The 21501-nt window shown below is 42.3% G+C and overlaps 2 protein-coding genes across 13 annotated transcripts in view; one reads left to right on the forward strand and one right to left on the reverse strand.

The window, feature by feature from the left end:
- FAM228B (family with sequence similarity 228 member B) overlaps window positions 1-18213 on the forward strand; it is a 32652-nt gene extending 14439 nt beyond the window's left edge. The window contains exons 7-8 of one of the 3 annotated variants that reach the window (XM_039721650.1): window positions 2466-2615; window positions 17789-18213. In XM_039721650.1, the coding sequence (XP_039577584.1) occupies window positions 2466-2475 (10 nt within the window). In that variant the 3' untranslated portion in view covers window positions 2476-2615; window positions 17789-18213. Of the gene's footprint in view, window positions 1-2465; window positions 2616-4694; window positions 7867-13755; window positions 16322-17788 lie in introns of those variants that run through there. The other 2 variants (XM_039721648.1, XM_039721649.1) reach the window with 2 other exon arrangements.
- Window positions 1-21501, reverse strand: part of ITSN2 (intersectin 2) — a 79978-nt gene that overhangs the window by 4952 nt on the left and 53525 nt on the right. For 9 of the 10 annotated variants that reach the window (XM_039721638.1, XM_039721643.1, XM_039721641.1 and 6 more), the window contains 13 exons: window positions 21308-21452; window positions 20689-20894; window positions 19718-19782; window positions 18886-19052; window positions 18542-18587; window positions 18234-18355; window positions 17340-17436; window positions 16332-16523; window positions 3554-3675; window positions 2628-2734; window positions 1820-2003; window positions 1149-1247; window positions 829-996 (listed from right to left, as the gene is read on the reverse strand). In XM_039721638.1, the coding sequence (XP_039577572.1) occupies window positions 829-996; window positions 1149-1247; window positions 1820-2003; window positions 2628-2734; window positions 3554-3675; window positions 16332-16523; window positions 17340-17436; window positions 18234-18355; window positions 18542-18587; window positions 18886-19052; window positions 19718-19782; window positions 20689-20894; window positions 21308-21452 (1720 nt within the window). Of the gene's footprint in view, window positions 1-828; window positions 997-1148; window positions 1248-1819; window positions 2004-2627; window positions 2735-3553; window positions 3676-7989; window positions 11567-16331; window positions 16524-17339; window positions 17437-18233; window positions 18356-18541; window positions 18588-18885; window positions 19053-19717; window positions 19783-20688; window positions 20895-21307; window positions 21453-21501 lie in introns of those variants that run through there. The other variant, XM_039721644.1, reaches the window with a different exon arrangement.

Genomic DNA, 21501 nt, shown 5'->3' on the forward strand with positions numbered 1-21501 from the left:
GAAGAGACAAAACCCATTAGCAGCAGCAAGTCTGTGCAGACATCAGCTCCTGCTCCTCTTCACTGTGGAGACTGACCAAGCTGCTGAAAATGCTCTTCTTTAATTTTAATAAATTCCATTATAAATGAAGAGAAGGGAACTGTTCTGTGATCAGCCGTGGCCACAGCACAACTCCCACCTCAGAGGAGATTTAAGCTTTACCAAAAACACACAGAGAGATGACCAGATGGAGCATTTACTGCATGGCCCTTTCTGTGTTTGAGGCTGCACAGGCTGCAGTCAGGTCACCTCTTACAGCTGATTAGGTGATGGACAGGACAGACCTCCTGGGGCTGTCAAGCCCTGGTTCCTAATGCAGTGGAGAACTCTCACACACACCTCAGTTTGAAGGCTGTCCTGAAAGGTACAGGAGCCTGAACACCACATATCCTTGAGGATCTGGCACTGAGGACTGCTATTCCCTGCCTGCTTGAAGGAAAACCCTGGGAAACACACACTAAGTGAAATCCTCCATAGTAACGCCTGACTTAGCCCAGTGGCAGCATGATCAGGAGTTCAGAGAGAAGAGTTATTCTTGTCTGTTTAATGGTCTAAATGGCTCCAGTTTTTAAGCTGATAAATCAAGATTTCTCTGCCACTACAGTCATGCAAAAACAATGGTTCATCACATTATGGCTGTGACTAGAATTCAGTAAAAGCTTATCTGCCTAGAGCTCAGCAGTGGATCATGTTCCAATAAGGGATGTCAGCAAGGACTCCCATTCCCTCCCCAGCCTTGCTGAAATGACTCTGAAAAGCCCCAGCCCTGCAGAGCATCAGTGCAGGTACCTCAGCAAGGCCTTCACACTGGACGTGGGCCTGGATCCATTCCAGCCTGTCCGAGTTCTCCTTCTCCCGCACGCCCTCGTTCACCTGGGAGCACAACTCCTCCGCACGCTCCAGCGCGAGCCGGAGGTTACTGTGATCCGGGTGGTTCTCTGGAGTGTTCTCTAGAATCTGGCGTGGATCAAAGAGGGGAGAAAGCAAGATAAAAACAGAGGTAAGCCTGTCAAAGCAATCCCCATAAAGGGACAAGCCTTTATCTTGGCTTTTGCTGTGGAGATCAAACTCAAAGCGTTCACCTACAAAACCTCGCTTGGGGTACTCACACTCTTTATGAGCAGGGGGTAGCGCGTTATCCTTTGCATGGGTTTCAGGAGGAAGCTGGAGAGGGGCATTCCTTTGCAGCGAGGGTCCAGGGCAAGTTTCTGTGGTGCAACCCAGAGATTTAGCAGAGACACTGCATTAGTCATCAGAAAACAGTTGCATCACTGGCACTGAATACTGAAAAATCTCTGATCAGATTCATTTTTCCAAGCATTCCAAGAGATCTTGGATTTTCTCAGTAAGCAAACACTACTTGTATCTAGAACAAACAGGAAAGCTGGCAGTATCATTGCTCCCAGATGCTTTGTCAGCATAAATCACAAGGTCATTGTCCATGCAGAATCCTTACATTCAAAACTGTTCCACCTTTTATTTTGACACACAGGCTCCACTCAGGTTGAAAAAGAACAAAGCAATGAAAGAAAGAAATGCCTGCTGTCAACTGTTCTGGCAATTTTCCTTTTATGGCCTAAATAAATTAGCTAGAGAGAAAGACAGTGTTACAAGGAGCACACCCACTGTTAGCCATGGTCACCATGTAAATACACCTTGGAAGCTTCTTGGCTATTTTTGCAGGATTCTCTTCTGAGTTATTTTGATGTGGTCGTTGCTGGTTAGACAGGCTCCTGTCACTGAGGAAAGGAGAGGGCACAAAAGCCACTGAGTCAGGTACCTTTAAGTAGTCTTTGAAATCAGCATCTTCGTCAGTTTTCTGCTGCAGCAGGGAGGCTCCGTTGAGCTGGCAGCTGCAGAAGCGGATGTAGGCCTGCATGTGGGACAGCTCTGCTGCCAGGATGTCCCCGATCATCTGCACCGGCATCTTCTCGCCTCCGGTTTTCTTCCGCACCCGCAAGGCTCTGCGGACGAGGAGAGATCAACATCCAACTTTGCTGCCAAGTCTGTGGGCCTAAATCACAGCCCTTACAGATCCACCTCTGAAAGGACACAAACCTGGCATGTGAATTTCCTTACACAGCAAGGCACTTCCAGGAGGTGCCAGGGTCCTGCCTGAAACCCCAGGAAGTCACCCTGACACAACACCCTGAGCTGAGCCATCTCCCTGACAGAGTCTGGGGGACTGGGCCTCTCCTTTGAGGTTTCTGGGACAATCAGCATCAATCTGTACATTCAACCAGCATCCCATTCAGTGAATTACTAGCCACTGTATCTTTCTAAAGATTATTTTTAGAGAATAAAAGGTTTCCTTGCAGAAAACTAGGAAGAAAAGCTCCCTACTTTTGTGTAGGGCCTGTTTCTAAGATATTACAGCAAATGTGCATCTATTCTTGCTGTTTATTTCTCCCTCTCTCTTATTACAGCTCCTTTTGAAGCAGTCTGACTGCATTCAGCTGTTCTGAATGCAAGCATCCACAGGGAATAATCAGCAAGGACACAATATTGACTGTAAACCAGCAAACTTCCTGGGGAAAGAATGGCAGAATAATGAAAAGGAAAACGTAAGACTGCAGGTAAGTACTCACTTCAATAACTTTGTATTTGACATGATGAGTTCCTTCCAGTTAACAAAGATCAGCCCCATTTCTCCTTCTGTGAGACAGCCTGAATCAGCCATTGGTTTTTGGAAAACCTACAGCCAAAAAATGAGCAATTCTTCAGAGAACAGAATCAGCTCAACCTCTTGCTTAGCCCAGCAGTGATTTTTTTTGAATGCTTAGTGTCTAATTTCTCAGCAGTTAAAAGCAATTTCTTACTAGCACTTGTGACAGCTGTTTCCCCTGAGTGTGTGACCCCATTCTGACACTGGCACCAGCACTTGCAAAGTGAGGACAAGCACAGGGACCTGCAGGCTGACAGCTCAGCAGAAGCTGAGATTCAGGATCAATCACTACACAAATTACACTCAGGCACTGCTCCTCTCCCCTGACCCAGAGCACTCAGGGTCACCCTGTGTGCAGAACCACCCTGTGTGCTGCTCTCAGCACCTCATCTCTGGGGAGCAGAGCACCCTGTGATGTGACTATTTAACATGTGCCACACTTCACCACACCACTGTTCTGTACAAAGAGGTCAAGCTGGACACCCAAGAGCACTTAATACTCTGCTGAGGGAGGTGGTCTTGTTTCCAGAAATAAAACTGGGGAGAAGGCACATGGTAAGATTTGTGGTGCTTCTACAGCTCTGTGCAGCTCTGCTCGACACCTGGCCCCAACCCATCATCTTTTTACTGAGCCAGAATACCCAAGAACACGATTTGGAAATCAGGAAGGTCTTTGTAAGCTGATGGGTTTCACAAAGTGGTGCTTTTGCCTGGTGAGCAACCACATATCGTTCACTGCACACCTTTCTTCTTCCATCATTTCACAATTCATAAGAATCCCTTTATTGTTATTACTCAGTATAGAGGTGTTCTTTTTCCAAATGCACTTTCACATCCAAGACATCTCACCTCCACAACGAGCTGCAGGTCGTCCATGTACCTTTCTTCTGTCTGAATGAGCTCATGAATGTAGCCCTGCCTTTTCCTTTCCATGGGCTGCATGGTGTCAAGGCTCTGGAGATCAGCACACCCTGCAGGAAGTAAGTCAGGAGTTCAGATCCCACTCAAGGCATTAAATCTGATAAATTAACAAAACTGCACCAGCATTCAGCAGTCTGTGGCTCAGACTATACAGGCACTGGTAAACCCTCTCTGCAGCAGCAGCAGGTTTCAAAATCAAGTGAACATAGCAATCACCCCCCTTCCTTTGTGTCACTTTTCAGTCTATCACCTTCTTACTTCTTTGAACACCCCTTGTACTGTGAGGCAGAGTAAGAGCTCCTGACTTGCCACTCCATTTGTCTCATGACTTTTCTCATCTCTTCTGCACACCAATTTGAAACTGTGATTTTGCCTTACTTTGAGCAATGTCTTTTTGGACTTTATGATCTTAAAGGTCTTTTCCAACCTTAATGATTCTGTAATTCTAAGTTGTCTTTTGTGAGATGAAGTCATAGAAAATGTGGCTGGTCCTGACTTAGGACATTGCACCTTTAATCCCTACCCTATTTCTGAAGTTCTCTGCCTTAGTTATTGGTTTATGATAGAAACCACCACTACAAATTTGTAAAGCTGTAACACAACATTGTAGCTGTATAACTCACAGCTACACAACTTTTATTTTTCTCAAAATGAGCTGGAAATATATTGAATTATTTTCATGCATCAAAGATGAAGAATCAAAATCATGCATAGGAACACACTGACAGTCCATGACACAAACCCCAAGTTTTGGTCAGAACATGCAAACCCTGCAGCTTCACACAACTATCTCTACTGGATGTTAGTAAACAAGACAAGTGTTCAAACTTCAGTAACCAAACCAAAAACTGGTAAAGCCAGAGTGGTGAATGAGTTTAGCTGGGTAAAGGAGAGCACAGAAAGTCAATCTGATCCCTCTGTCAGCCATCACACAGCAGAATATTGCAAAGCAGCAGGGTGGGGGAAAAGGAAAAAAGAAGGAACAATTACAGAGTGTTTGAGAACATCCATCTATCACTGGATGTGATGGCATCAGACTGCAATACCAGGTGAACCGTGGGTTTTGCAGGACAGCAGAAAGGACATCACAGGGACTCACTTTGATCCAGCAGTTCTAGAGGAACAATACTTCATGAAGGTTCACAGGAGTTGTGAAAAGCAGAATGACCCACAGCAGGAAGGGCTGTGTCTCCCTTGTCACCCTGACACTCCTGGCACACAAGGATGACACTATTCACTGCCAAGGTACAGATCTGCTCATTGGAAGGCGAGTTAGTAATAAATTTGAGGGAAAAAAACAAGAAACACTAAACATTAGGCTGGACTTGATGTGACAGTGGCCTAATGGGAACCTCACAGGCTCCTGAGCTTCCAGCTACACCAGCATCAAGGTGGAAAGAGCAACTGTCAGCAGAAGAGAGACTCTTGCCAAGTGAAATTTTAGGACACCGTAACAAGGAAACCCTTTGAACAACACAAAGAAGTAAAACAGCAGCAAAGACAAAGCTAGACTGAAAATCAGGACTTTTCAGTTCGGTTTTGCACCCTAAGGAGGATCACAGATCTTAAACTTTCTGACAAGGTTTGAAGAAACATCACTTTTTAAGAAGAAATGAGGGATTGCAACTCTTTTGATCACACAGAATACTCCTTCTGGCCTTAGTTATCCCCAAGGCTACAACCAGGCCAAAATTAGATGAGAAAAAGAAGTGAAGTTACAGATAAAAGTGATTCCTGCAAAGTTTGATGTCTTGGTCCGTTGAGACAGTCTGTGGCCAATGTGCTACTTCTGGATTCTTGTGTCACTCTTCAGTCTGTACAGGACTGAGGTTAAGCCCACCTGCTTACTAAGACATGAAATTTCAGGACAATCCAAGGGCTTGCACAGTAACCAGGCATTAATTGTCCAGATTTGGAAGTCTCAGCTTTGGCCAGTGGCTCCCTTTCCTACTGCAAGGTGCACTCCTGTGACAGAATGGGATGGACTGAAGCTCCTGTTGGCTTGTCCCAGCTGCTGGAACAACCCACATGCTGGGATTTGGGTCTGTCTCATGCTGACCACTGAAAGCTGGGGCCAAGCCTGGGAGAGAAAAGGGCTTTTTTATGCATTAAAAGACATTTGGTTTATAAATTTGTTATCAGATGCAAAAATTCAGTTACATTAACTGGCTTCTGTGCTAATCTTGTGTTTGGACTGCCAGCTTCTGGGATGAAGGGATGAATGCTACTTTGTATTTAGTATTTTATATAATTTCATTCTTGTAATTTTATTTAAACACTAGTGTTTAATAGTGAAAATACTCCTAATTTTGATAGGTCTGATGATACTGGCATAAAAACACATTATGCAATTGCTACATTTGATTTTAGAGGGTGAATTTGGGCATTTGAGTCTGAAGAGAAAAACAAAAAATAGAAAGGAGAACAAACCAGCCTAACAAGTGCATTTGCCAATGTTTTCCCTAAGTGGCCACAGCAACCCATGGGCTCACTGATGCTGAAGGGGTGCAGCTACATCTCTACCCCTTCTCCTCCCCCACTGCTGTTTCCTCCTTTCCTTGCATCAGTTCTGGCACTTATCTGACTCCCTGCTCACATGCTGGCAGCAAACAAATCCCAAGGGGGGAAAAGAAAACAGTTTTCTGCTGGTTTAACAGCCAGGAATGTGCATGGAAGCAGTAAAACTGCCTTGTTTCGCAGCAGAAAGCTCTTGGCTTGGCTTCCCTCTGGTGAAGTTTCATCCCAAGCTCCCCAGGCAGCTCAGGAAGAGCAGTGGGATTTCTGGGAGTGTCTGCAGCATGGAATTGCAGTTCCTCATCTGCTCTGCTGACCAAGAGGGATGCCTGCTCTCTGGAGGGGAAGCCAGCCTGCCTCTCCCACCAAGAGCAGGCAGTGCCAGGCTTTCAGTCAGCCTGGGGCACAGCCTGCCCAGCTCCCTCTCCAGAACACTCCCCAGAGCGAGCAGGGCGTGTCTGGAACCTTGGAAACTCAGGGCACAGCAACAGAGAGAAGCCCACACTGACTGTGGTGCCCTCTGGGCTAAATCCTCCTTTCTGAGCTGAGGAAGCAGCTGCCAGGGTAAAACAACCTGGAGAGTTTATAAACAGGAAATCCCAGTCTCTGAGGTAGTATTTAAAATTATACTTTCCAAATATACCTGAACAAGGAGCATTTTTTCCTACTAACATAAGCCCTGTATGAAAAACTACTGAGTTTCACAGATTCAAAGCCCTGAAAAACACAGGGGGCTGGGGGAGAAAACTTCCCCAATTACTGACTTTTTGGGTATAAGCCCATTCAAGGGGAAGAGAGGGAGTTTCTGAAGAAAGGAAGTCCTCCAGTGAAAGACAGATGAGTAACATCTAACACTATTTTCCCAACAGACTTCCCCACTCAATGGACAGGGGGAAAAAAGCCATTAAAAGTGACATCTCAAGCCTCCAAGAGGAGCTCAGGCACTCACCTGGAAGGATGTAGCTACACCAGAGGCACTAACTGCCTTGGGTGGCCAACGAAGACTATTTAGAGATAGAGGTTTAGATTTGATATTAGGAAAAATTTCTTCATGGAAGGGGTTATAAAGCTGCCCAGGGAAGTGGTGGAGCCACCATCCCTGGAAGTATTAAAAACCATACTGATATGGCACTTTAGGATGTGGTTTATTGGTGCTGCATTAATGATTGGATTTGATGATTTTAAAGGTCTTTTTCAGCCTTAATGATTCTATGATTCTATATAAATTGCTTTTTTAAAGAAAATATCTTGGTTTGTTTAGGGTTGGATTATTTTTGGAAGGGGCTGTTTATTTGTTTTGATTGTTTGTTTGACTCTGAAGCCAGTTGTCATGGCTGGGAAAACCAGGTAAAGGTTGAGGGTCTTTTTCCTGCCTCCATTTTCCCAGCCTGCCATAGAAAGGCCACGAGTCCCCTTAAGGACCATGGGCTGGCATTGGCACAGTCCCTTCAGTACAGCCAGAGAGCAGCTGATGGCATCAGGGGACACCAGCACAGCCAGCTGCAAGCTCTGCAGCCACACACAAAGCCAACACACTCCTGTCACTCCTGGAGCCACCAGCAGCCTCTGAAACCCACAACAGGAACAAATACAAGAAATCTGCTACTGTGGGAAAGGCAGTTTCCATCAGGCCCTGGGAGAAATAATAAAAACTTTTATCCAATCTCCCCTAATCAGTAAACACAGGATACTGTGCTGCAACAGAGGAAATTTATGAATCAATTTTCAAGAGGTAAAAAGCAAAATCAAGTCACTCCATCACAGTTGACACAATGCTCATTCCAAGCTATTCAGCTGGGAAAAAAAAAATCCTCCCCAGATGGACAAAAAACCACAACAGACAAACTAGATCCTTTTATGTGTCCCTTTAATAAAATACATTTGCATAGTTATCTTACAACTTTGTTCAAATCCAAGGTGAACAATTACCTCATGCTAAGCACAGCCTGCATTTGCATGTCTCAACAACCATCCCACACGTGACACTCAAGCTTGGGAAGGACAAGGAGGGGTTTAAGGCAGCACACACCAGAATGCAGCAGTTTTATGGGTTCATTACACTGAAGTAGCAGGACCCTGCAGCAGCTCCCACTGCAGGCCAAGGAGTGTAGGCATTCCTACCAGCAGACTTATTTACAGGTGTTTCCAACCTGCCCAGGACAATCACACAGGGATACAATCTGACAAAGCTCTGAGATGGCAGAAATGTTCAGTGACCAGAGGGAGACGTTTCAGTTATTAGTGTGCAACTCTCTGATGGAGCTTTGTGCCTCCTGCTCCTGACTGCACCAATAACCACGTGGAGACAGAGCTCTGGGTGCTCACACCATGGGCTCCTGACACACCCAGCCCTGCCCCTGGTCCCAGTGGTGGCACAAGGCCTCCCTGCGTGGATCCAGCTCTGGCTCAGGAACTCAGCTTGTGTCAAACCAGGTTTCTGTAGTTTGTTAGTCCATTATGCAAACCAGAGAGTTACAGAAGCAGCGTTTTGGTACCAGTTCTTGTGCATTTACAGCACTGTTTGGTTCTCAGCCCGTGACACCAGGGCCCCTGTTCTCTGCTGGCCCACAGGAAAACATTTAGCAAGTACCACACTGCAGGCAACAGCAAACAGTGCATTTTGCTTTCCACATTGGCTTCAGTTTTACTTTCTAACCTTGTCTGGTTCTCAGCAACATTTAGACTCTCAGCTCCTGCCTGGGAACCATGAGTTCAGCAAAGGACTCTGTTTTCCACCTTGCCCTTAGCTCCACAGCCAACCTTTTTCACCCAGGTAAGGGTGATTTTACTTGACTGGCTGGGATGACCAGCTGAACTCAACTCTATGTTCTTTTATCAACAAAGGGGTGGACTGCACACAACCAGAGAAAATGTAGCATTTTTAGAAGTAAAGTCTGATTTAAATGCAACTTCCAATAGCCACACTGCTTCATTGGTACAGAATATTATTTTAAAGTAATCTTGCTGTAAATACATCCTTGGCATAGTCTTTCCTTTGAAGTTCTGATGTGTGTATTCAACTCTTTCTGCACCACTGTGCAGAGCTCTCAGGCAACTGTGCTGGAGCTGTGCTAGGCAGACTTCTGCAATACAGATGAATACTGAAGGCAGGGACTATGTCCCTCTCAATCAGCATTATTAAGGTGTATTTTTATTATTTTATTTATTATTACACTTAAGAGAATTTAGAGCGTACTCAGGTAATAGTGAAACATGAAAAGACAGTTGTGAAAGCACAAAATGCTTCACTTAATACTTTTCAGTTCAGACTTCCGAGGCAGAGGTTTCAATAATATCAGTGCTCATACCTACACAACACAGGGCTACCTGTGTGAAACTTTGCCAACAGTACTGTAATCTCCAAAGGTATCAGTTAAAAAAAATAAAAATTAGTAGAATGCCACTTTGTTTTGGAAAATTCCTCAAATACCTCAGTGAGGATGGGAAGTTTTGATATTTCAAAGACAATTAGTAGTAATCTGGCATTCAAGGAAAACTGACTGAACACTGATTGTCAGTGTGGCTCAAATCCCACAGATGAACAGTGCCTTTTTGCCTTTCAGAAATTACATCATTTAGAAGATCACCTAATTCTCAGACTCCAGTATGTGACTGCTCGATGTCACTGGTGCAGCACAACACATTTCAGCCTGCATTAAACAGGCTTTCCAAGACAGAAATTCAGAGAAGGCAATTCTGGGTGAGTAGTGTATTTTAGTAGAAACACAACGTGGTTTCCGAAGGAAATCAAGTAATCTGAAATACTCAAAGGATTATCTAGCACATTATTTGCCTACAACAATATGATTTCATTCTATAACAAAATACTGGTTCAGACAAAATACATCCAGAATAAAAATCCATTTGCAGTTTTCTGTAGGCACAGTGCGTAGTCCGTATTGCACAGAAGATACATCTCTGAACTAAAGGGCACACATACATTATTTGATCAAGGATATAAATACAGAACATTGGATTTTGGAGAAAGGCTTTTAAAACTCTGCAACTGGATTAACCTTTTCCTGATAGTACCTTCACAACATTCATCTCTATATATATATATATGTCTATATAGTAAACAAGCAGTTTGTTTTGTAAACATTTCTGATTGCATAAGTGACCTTTGCTGTTTCATAACCAAGTTCAGGAAACCAACTAAATTAAATACTGTGTCTAGAGATCTCTCTTGTTGTTACAAGAGCACAGAACTATTTAATCAAAGTAGTAGTCTAGAATCAAATTAATCCTTTTATTTAAAGGGGAATCAAGGTTACAAGTTCCTCCTTCCCTCCAAACATAGTGAGACATAGGCAGCTCATACTGCACTGCATTTCCAACAGGCCAGGACTGCGGGCTGAGGAGCACAGTTCCATCCTAAACCCCAGTGCTCTGCCCTCACTCCAGGTTCTCTTAGTGTCTCTCCTGGCAACACCTCTGGACTGAGGTTACCTCTGCCTCAGGCTGCTGCTCTGTTTACCAGGAGGAGGAGCAGCAGCTTGCAGCAGCACTTTAAATGTCACTGCAGACCACAGCCAGAGACAAACGATTCAGTACCATGAACTATTAATGAAAAGAAGGGGCAGGGGAAGGGCCTGGTCACACTGAGGCTGTGCAAGGACTTACTGCAGCAACTGAGCACATTTGCCAAAACTGAAAGCAAATATGAATGATCAGAATTTAAGGAAGGAGGCTGTTTAGGGACAGAATGTATTGAGCCAAAACAACCTGAATTCCTGCCATAGTACTACTGTGAAGGAAGAAAAACCATTAAAATATCCTTCACTCTACACCTAATAGTTCTTTTCCCTGTTAAAAAGGGTGTGAAAAGGCTGGATGGAGTGCACCAGATCTAACCCTTAGATCCTGTGGCATGTTTGTAATCACAGTGACTATCAGCAGCAGACAGGTAGGGTTTGTTTCTGGATGAGCCATGAAGGCCCCCAATTTTAAAAGCTCAGTATGTAAGAGATTAACTCAAGTCCATTAGAACAATAATCAATGAACATTTTAATTCTGCAAAATATATACATTACAACATTAAAAGAACACAAGTGCCCATTCCAAACAGATAAACTGTGCAAATAGTGGGTCTTTGTGTGTCTGCAATCCCACCATGCAAACAATACTTGATATGCATGCTAATGACTACGGTTATCAATCCCAAAGGAAATACTAAAGGAAACAAGAATGAACAGCAGTGAAAGCCACACAAAGACCCACTATCCTTTCTGCTTTTACAAATCCACTGAAACCGTAGATTAGAAGAAAACCCACGAAAACCTAATTTCTTGGTTGGATCTAACGTTCAAACGAAGCAAAAGGATTGTGTCAGACACGTGAGCAGGGCTGGCCACCCTGCCTCCACGCTAGTCAAACTTGGATAGTGGGTCTCTGAGGTGCTTTCACACTGGAAGACAACATTGGGTCCTAAAAAAAAAACAAAAAAAAATGAAGGATAAAATGAACATAAATTTGAAGAGTGAAACATATGAATTCTATGGACAAAGACAGAACAACACCAAAAAGGTCAGAAAGGAATGATGAACATTCAACTTTCTGAAAACAGACATCACAAGCTTCCACCTTTGCAGTTTCATATTTATAAACACACAAATTTAAGTACTTGTGACCAGCCATTGCTGACTCTGAAAACCCCTGCAGCACATTCATTTGAAGAAAAAGTTTCTTCCTAAGGAAAACTTCTATCATGTAGACTCAACACAAGGTCAAGCCCTAAGGGTTTTTTTAAAGGCAGTGGCAAAATTCCCCAAGATTTCAACAAAACCAGAATCTCTCCTGAGAAATTTCTACTGGGACATTAGAAAATCAGATAAAAAGAAAAATTGTAAAGAAAAATCTCATTGGAATTTATTCTTATTAGCACCTAAAAATTAACCTGTTCATTTCTGTTTGAGCCTGAAAGAAATTAAAACCTTGCCTCTAGTCTTATGTGTCCATGGAACAGGAGGTACCACATCCCTCAGAATCCAAGGGCTACATGGTCTGAAGAGGGACAGACCTTGTGGGCAATCCAGAGACTATTCCAGACCCCAGGATTACAACCTGGAAGTGCTATCAAGCCCGACTGACACTCACCAAATAGTTTTAGAAATAGAAAGTCACTGTGAAGTAAGGGATTGATTTCATATTTGATCTTTGGTAAAAGAGGTAAAATTCTGGAGCTGTTGCGTAAAATCAGAAAAAATCATTAATCCTCATGTTAAAATATCAATGTGGAACTGCAAGAGGCAACAGCTCAAAGCCACTGCTACCATGAACTGTTGCTCCACAAAGAGAAGTTACTTGGCAAGAACTGGAGAACTTCCAAATGTGCTGTCCATACAGACACAGAACTGCACCAGCCACGAGCACGTCAGTTCAGAAGTTGTTTTTTAACTGTGAACACCCCTGAAAGTGAGTCAGCTTCATCCACCTGACAGTGTGGACAGGAACTACTCAAGATCTTTTGTGCACAGAAATCAACTTCTGGAAATACAGATCCTTGTTGCAGGACTTGCCTCGTGTCTCCAACGTGTCACATCTGCAAGTAAGGCTTGGGGAAGACAAGAATGAGGTAGCTCTAGAGATATTACTACAAACAACAACCTGGAGCTCAGGCTGAGCCCCTGAAGGAGTAACTCTGATGTCTGAGGAAGTGCAGCAGTGCTGGGCTATGGAAAGCAGAAAGAGTGATCAGGAAACAGTCATCACACATAGATTAGAGTAGAAAGAACTGGCACAACATTCAGCTCTGAGAGTCTCATGGGATGAGACACCTCAGCATGAACCAGAAGCCCCTCTGCACATGGAGCACAGGTGTGTCCACCTGGCTGAGCTGTCCAGCCCTGAGCAAGAACATCTCTGAGGGATGAGCTGATCTCTAACACTAGAAGACATCTAGTAACCAAAAGTATGCAGACATAGCTGGAGCAGCTGTCTTCCCTCCTTACACTTCTCTCCTGCCTACCCCACCTTAAACATCCCTTGGAAAGAATGAGAAGAGAACTTGTTACAGGTGTCCTTGTCAGATCCTGCTAACACGGGAAAGACCTGACCCTTGATATTTAATGGTTGAGATTTACCTGAGTGGAGAAAATCTCAACTAAAGAAAACAAAAGGACACAGCTCACATTGGTTCCATGGATAAGATGACAAACTTAAAAAGGCATCTCATTGAAAAAGCCAACAAATAACAAGAGAACAAGTTTCCAAGTGCAAAGCAGATGAAGACCAGGCCACTGGGAAGAACTCTGAAGTGGCAAGAGCACCATGCCTGCCCCCCTTACACACAGCTTGGAAAGGATGGGAAGAGAACCTGGCACTAGACAGGTACTGGCAACTAACAAGATCTGACCCTGCATGGTTGTGCAAACACTCAAAGATTTATTTTAAATCTGTTTTGAAACCTGCTGAGTATATTTATTATTTATGATGGCTTTTGTGCAAACATTAGAAAAAAGGCTATTAAAAATGTCATTAAAACAGGAGCAAGTCTAACCACCACCACAGTCACCAGGAACACGACTCAACTGCCCTGTGTTCTGCAGTCACCACATGTTTAAGAGACAAACAAACCTACAACACCCTGAAGTCATTTTGTTTTTCTTTCCTTGCAGGGATCCTATGCCAGGAGGTGCAGCTACACCAAGAGGAAAAGTGATTTTGTTCTGTTTATAGAGCTATGTCAGCAACTTCGGAGAAGGGACATCTCACTGACCCCTGTTCCTTCTTTGCTAGGGAGGTTTGCCATTACAGCTACACCTAACAGCTCCCAGAAAAGACTCCAGATACAAAGGTCTTTAAATTTGGGAGAAAACCACAGTTTTCCTAAGCCACATACCTATCTGAGTAAACCAAATTTGCCTGCTGCCTTTCCAATACCATCATACCTGTTCTAGAAAAAACAGCAGGAAAAATTGCTGTTATTCAACAGAGGCATTCTAATACTCAGTTCAGCAGTTCTTTGAAATGCAACCATGTATTTTTAAAAATATATTCTCTCAGATCTACAGCTGTTCTGTAGAGGGCCACATCAACATTTCTGTGGGACAATTCCTTAGTGATTTCACAAGAATACTCGTGATTGTTTCTCTACTCTGTTTAAACGAGAGCAAAAAATATCGTAAGGAAACCCAAGGAAGTTTGGAAGTTCATTCAGGAGACATTTAAACACTGCTCTGGTTACAGAAGAGGTACAGAGCAGTGGCTTACTGCTCACACAGCTGAGCAGCAGCAGCCCAGCTGAAATCTGGGAAGTGGTATTTGAACAGTGCTGTGCTGGATTTGTGCAGGCTCTGGGCTTGAGGCAGGATCTTTCCTTAAGTTTCCAAATGCCTGTATCACAACAAAGTAGCAAATCCCAGCACAAAACTAGTGTGGAACTTAGTTTATTTGAAATCCTGAGAGAATTTTTAAAAATGAGACTGAATTCCACATACTCTTTGTTCACCAGTAGGTGAATTTTGTAGAACTGCTTCACAGAGTAGTGATTAGAGAAAAGTTTAATGGCCAGGTACAGATGACCTGGTGCACATCTGCACACCATTAACCGTTGTCAAAAGCCACTTTGATGTGGATGGAAATACTCTTATTTCACATCACTGAAATTTGAGGGAAAACTTAATGATGTACCTGCAAACAATGAGAAAAACTTACTCATTATCCAGAAAGTTTCCAATTACAGTGTGATCTTAGCATGGCTTTTGCTGAAAATCAGTGGTTTATGTGAGGACCTTGCATTTGTCACATTCAACAATGTGAGTTGAAATAACAACACACCTGGTGTGACAAGCTGTTACCTCTATCATTTTTAAAAATTCCTAAGTTTTAAAACTCAGCCAGAATCGTAATTTTACAGCCCATCTGGTACAGCCTATACTGTTTCTTCAAAAGTGAGATTTGCAAATAAATTAAAGCTTGCAAATGACCATTTTAAATATTTAGCTATGTCTTATCAAAGAATATTAAGTTCATTCTAAATCCAGAAGTTTCTGACATCTCAACCACATTGGCCAGAAGCATTAAAAAAAAAAACCAGAACAATGTGTTACCAAAAATAGGAGCTCAGAAGCTCATATTTAGCTAACTAGCTCAGAATTTAGCTAAAAAGAAAACCTCAAGAATGGTGCACTCTCTTTTGCCCAGGAACCATAACAATTTACCCAGGGAAAATATTTTAACTTTCCAACTCAAGCTGTACTTTCATCAGGAGTTTGTGAATTTTTCTCTAAGAACACAACCCTGATCCTACAGTAGCTATAGGCTGACAAGAGTAAGGCTCAACCAGATTTCCAGATGGGTGTTTTTATCCCAAGAGACTCCAAACACTGTCTAGAGGAAAACAGCAAGTGAAGGGACAAGGCCTGTTGTGTCAAAGGAGCAACTCTGGCATCATGCTGTGTTCCCAAACCCACTGGGCTGATGTAAAAGTTGGCTTAATCACAGGATGAAAAGCTGAAAGAGTAAAAATTGCGCTAAATTTCTCTGGGAGGAGGATTTTCTCTGGAGACAGAGGCCAAAAACAGGGTGTGTGTAGGGGACACCAGAAACCTTTACAGTGTTTATGTGCTAAAAAGGCAGAGAAGATGCTGACTGTCAGGTGTACAGTTTAGGATCCAGTTCTCAGCCTGTGCTGGTAATTTTCACCTCAGCCTATGTCCTGACATACATCTTGTTTCTCAGACTGGATGACAGCTGGAATGCTGGGAGCCAGGACAAGCATATTTAGGACTGGCCAGACCACATGCTAATGCCAAAATCTTTTTCCTATCCTTTTTATGGGTATTTTTACTTAACTGACACATGTGTTAAGATTACTACAGCACTCTTCCTTATTTTACAAAACTTGAACAAGTTCTGTAATTGCAGTGTGCCTGCACTGCTTCCCAGTCCATGCTAATTATCAGAATCTTGTTGGAAGGAGAACTCCTACCCAATCCAGTATTTTTAGCTCATCCTACAGCACTCTTGCTATCCTGCGCTGGCTGGTTGGCAATGTGCTGGTTGTTTGTAGGTTAACTAGAAAAGGCTTTAAAGTGCCTTGTACTATAATAAAGTATTGAAAGAAAGTACTTGAAGTACTAATCAATTCAGCTGATGCCTGGATCTTCAAATTTAAAAACACAAAAAAGAAGAACAGCAATGCACCTTTGGAATGAAGTAACAAAATCAATCAAAAATAGAGGTTGCTTACACTGCTGACTTGGATCGGAATCTGTGGTCATCTTCACATAGTTTGAGGGGAAGAGACCTGTCACACCATTGATTTCTCCTTGCCACCAGTCAGCATCATCTTTGTTGAGCACATTGATCAGCTGCCCCTTGGAGAAACTGAGCTCGTCCTCGTTGTTCGCCGTGTAATCGTACATGGCTATCACCTGGCACACTGGGAAGGGAAGAGGAGCAGAATGGAGTTACACCAGTATTTAAACTGTTTTCTCAGTGTTTTACAAAACCACAGGAAAGAAACAACCATCTCACATGCACTGTTGCATGAGAAAAATGCCACATGGTTTTATCTCGATACAGAATTGTCTTCCCTTTTCTTTTACTTCTTTAAAATTGAGCCAGCCAGTAATTCTTACTTCCAGTTTATATATCTGTGAACTTTTATAATGAATGGACTACATCTACTGCCTTCCAAACACTTCACAATGTAATCAAGTATCCATCTCTCTTTTACTGGCTGTAAAGAGAGTGAGTTTGATTATCTTGCTGCAGGCACTTGTGGGGAAAATGTGGCAGAGGAAGAGGAAACGTGCATTAGCTAATCATGAGTTGCTGCTTTAGTCACAGGGAAGTTTTGTCCAGTAAAACCCAGGAAATTGTTGTATAAGCAACTCTTAGCTGTGCAGAACAGCATAATTTAAGCACACAGAAGCAAAAAAGCTCATTTTCTGTGAAATAACCTCATTTGTACCCAACCATTCAAATGGAAAAACCTAGAAATAACCTGAAAATTTGCTTAGTCTCCCTCTTTGTAAGGAGCATGTAATTCCACGTGGTTTGCCAATGTTTGCTAGCTCTAAAAATTTTTGCTAGCACTTGGAAACATGGAGTTTCTCAAAGAGAAGAGTATGGCTCTTCAGAACAATCATCAAAATTAAAAAGCCCAGAAGATGGATGCCTGATCTTCACAGATACATGAACGTTTGAAGTAGTTACATAAAATACTAAATTAAACACAAAGTCTTTTTTTCACCTGAGGGAGCAGCTGATGTGGTTCTTTCACTGCTTGGACCCAGCAGCTTCACATGGCTGGCAGGGAACCATCCCTTCTGTCTCTTTTTCCCTCTTGCCTGTAAATGTTTATAATGGTTATTACACAACTGAAAAATTGAATAGTCCATAGACTGGAAAAAATTGCAACAAATATGTCACAGAGTTTTGCCAACAAAAGACAAGAAGTCAGTCTTCTAAACAGCTACTCAAGGAATCTCAAAAGATAAAAATCTGACTAAAGCATAAAACAACACAGTGCAGATAAAGCTACACCTTACTACGTTCATCCAAAATTTTGAAGTGAGATTTCAGATTACAACTCAAATGTAGGGCTGAAAATTTGTTCTATGAATATTCCACCTATGCATCATATCCAGAGTTTCTAATGAGGTCAAGGACACTTTAACAGGACATTCTTCTTAAATCTAGGTGGGGAAAGGAAAGAAGTGGGAACAGCACTTTTGCATTCAAGAAGCTTCCAACTCCAGCTTCCAACTCCACCTGTTCTTTCATTAGAATAACTTCACAGTTTAATGTTTCACCAATTAAATCCTAACCAATTAAGTAACTGTCAACTCATCTCTTCCTCCTCCCGCCTGTTAATTGACAGTTTTACTGTTTTGTGTGACCAAGAAAATTGATTCTAAAAAAACCATAAAACCCCCAGCAACCCAAAGTTTAAAAAAGCCAACCAACCAATCTGACAAACAAAAAAAAATCCACCATACAGTTTTTCTTCTCCTTTCTTACACAGGATAACTTTCTGACCACCTTTTATGTAACTCTATGCTTAGTTGCTTTTTTTTTTAATTAAACCTGAGAGCACCTCCTTGCCATTCATGAAGTCACAATTATTCCTCCTTGAATCACTAACCTGCAACTCTCCTTGCCACCACCCACTGGCATTTTTCTTCAGAATAAGTATCAGCTGTCCTGGAGCAAGACTGAGCTGTTCACTTCCTGATGCAGCATAGGCAGTAGTAACCTGAGCGATTTCTGGAACAAAAACAGTAATTGCATTTGTTATTTTTTCACTGCAGTAAGAGCTGGATCCACAGAAATATCCTGGTACACAACTTGCAGCTAAGAACACCAGCCACCACTAAAACACTGCTATGAACCTAAATGCTCAGAGATACTTAAGAAACAGCCTTAAATGTTAAAAGGTTGTCACACACTTACCGGGTTTCTTGTTTATTGTTCCAGTTTTGCCAGCATAGCTAGAAGCCTACAAAGACAGAAAAACAACCACCTTTAATGTGCAATAAAACCAGTAGAGGTTACACTAAAAGCACATGGAGATTTTAATTTTATGCCCATATTTAATAAAACAGCATCCTGTACAGAGAGAGAGGCACTGTGATACTGGCTACAGCTCTGATGTAGCACTCAAGCTATGAAGGATTTTCTTTTCTGTCAAGCACATTAACCTCTGCTCAAAATCCCTGTGTAAGAGTTGGGTGCCAACAGAATGAAATGGAGAGAAAATACATTGAAAATTGTTAATTCTCAGACTCTGAACTCACATCTGGATCTTTTGGTCTGACGTAATTGGAGGGGAAGATTCCAGTCCTGTTATCGATGCTCCCGGTCCACCACTCCCCTTCCTTCTGGGTCACCAGGATCTCCTCACCTTCCATGAACGTCAGGTCACCGGGCTCGGAGCTCGAGTACGGATAGAGGGCAACGTACTCTGTGCAAGGAGCACAAGGGGAGAGCACAGCTTCAGAGGGGCACAAAGGAGCCCCAGAGGCACATAAAGGGGCACCAGCCCTCTCCAGTGTGTGCACAACAGGGATGGTAACAGTGTGTTCATAACAGGGATCACTCCTCCACAAGTCTGTGACTGACCCATCCACCTGCTTGACTGCACTCACAGCTACTCTTACAGGTACACAACTTGTAATGAAAAATCACAGCTGCAAATAAAATATAATCTGGAAAGCATGAAGATACACTAAGAATTTTTCTCCAGTAATACTTGTTTTCTCTACTCCTTACCAACTGTAAGAGAATGATCCACATTCAGGAGATTAAAAATTTTTTCTCACGTCTTTACAGAACAACATAACAGAGTAGAGAACCGCAGGAAGAGAACTCTGCTTATGGGTTTACAGAAATATATTCATGCTTGAGCAGAAGTCTTCATAAGAGAACCTAGGCCTGTGCTCAACCTGAATTACTTACAACCTTAAGTTCTTATTTTAGAACCTTTGTATCAACAGCTGAACATTTGCACTGTGTCTTGGACAGCACTCAAAGTGCTGCTCAGATCCTCCTCACAAACTGAACTATATTCACAAGCCATTAAACAGAACCAGACTGTAGCATTAGTTGGCATTTTTCACGCTCTCTTACCCTCTCCTGCTGTGTAACTCTGGGTATAAGGCCTTTTGTTTACAGCTGCATAAATAGCTTCTGGTCTGCAGAAAAAGGGAAAAAAAAAAGCTTGTGTTACCAAGAGACTGATCAAGAGCAAATCTCTCAATTCACAGGAGACAAAGATCACTTTGGTTATATCAGAGCTGGTACTGACTCTGAATTAACTACAAAGACTTCCCCGACTATCAAATAGTGCCAAGTGTTAATGATATTTAATATATTTATGGCATCCAAGAGCACACCACTTTAAAAAAATAACATGTGATAAAAGGGAAGAGATACATTCACAAATTATGTTATTCAAAAGGAGTAAATTAAAGATTTTGACTAAATTCTCTTATTCTAAAGAATTTCTAAGAAGTCTTAGCACAATGCATGAACAGAACAGTGGTGCAGCCATCCCAGCAGTAACCAGACTTTACCTGAATAGTTATAGTTACCCTGCAGTATTAGAACAGGCATAATAATCTTTTCAATGAAGAAAAACACACTACTGCTCTGTGCAGAGCTTACAATTAGTTTTGGGTCACTTAAAAATTGCATTAAAACAGGCATAATAATCTTTTCTAGTGAAGAAAAGCACACTACTGCTCTGTGCAGAGCTTACAATTAGTTTTGGGTCACTTAAAAATTGGCACCTTTAGAGGCAGAATGCAACTGCACTGCAGGAGAGGACACCTGGTAATGAACAAGAAGTCTGGCACTGGATGAATAATCAAACACCACTGATGCTTCACAGGCTCAGCCTAGCAAGGCTGTGTACAGTTACACAGCAGTGAGCCCAACATTACTTGGCTTGCCAAAATGAAATAATAAAAGCCTAACATGACACAGTGTAAATTCTAAATGGCATTTATGTTTGGCATACTAAAACACTGCAAGAATTTTGCACTCTAAAACACCTCTTTTTGCAAACTGCTGAATAAAACAACAAAAGTCACACTTACTCCTCTTTCTTGGTTTCACTCCCAGGTAAGAGCTTGACATAGGACTTTGGAAACCAACCCCTTCCTCCATGTACCTCTCCAAACCACCAGTTCTCCTGCTGCTCCAGGACAGTGATGATGTCATTCTTCGAAAAATTCAAGTGGTTATCTTTTTTTGCAGTCCAAGAACAAAGTGCTTGTGCTTTTAGGTTCTCTACAGGCTGCCCCTGTAAGACAGAAGTGATGCTGGTTGATCACACTACCCCAGCTGTTAAAAACAAACACTGGTGTATCTTTTATTGAAGGTAAAGCAACTTCATTCCTAAGTGATGGTTGAATAACTTTGTTTACATCAATGCATGCAAGCAACTCAGTTTCTTATTTGTTAGAAATATCTTTTGCATCTAATTATAGGTGAAAATGATTTTAGAATTATGAAAGATGAGTGTTCTTTCTCAGTGGTCCCTGGAAATATTTGGAATTACATCAATTCACACTAGTAGAATATTTAGATGAGCTTCTTGATCCTCCAGCCTGTTCAGTGCACCCAGCACTAGCAAAGCTGTGTAGTATTCTGGTTTTACTTTAAATCATTTTCATTAAGATGAATCTGGAATACATCAAGTTCTGCACAAGGTACCTGTCCATGAACAGGTGAAACAGATCCAGGGGACACAGTACGAGTAAAAGCTGATTTCTGCTGCCAGGCTGTGTTAACATTCAGGCTGGAAAAGGGGATGTTTTGGTACTCAGATTCTTCTGCAGATTTACTTGGTGAAAGTGGTCTGCAAATTGAACACAAGGCATATTTATCAAATTACAACTTTTATTTAG

Source organism: Passer montanus, unplaced genomic scaffold (genome assembly GCF_014805655.1).
Source record: "Passer montanus isolate IOZ18808 unplaced genomic scaffold, ASM1480565v1 scaffold46, whole genome shotgun sequence".
NCBI lineage: Eukaryota > Metazoa > Chordata > Aves > Passeriformes > Passeridae > Passer > Passer montanus.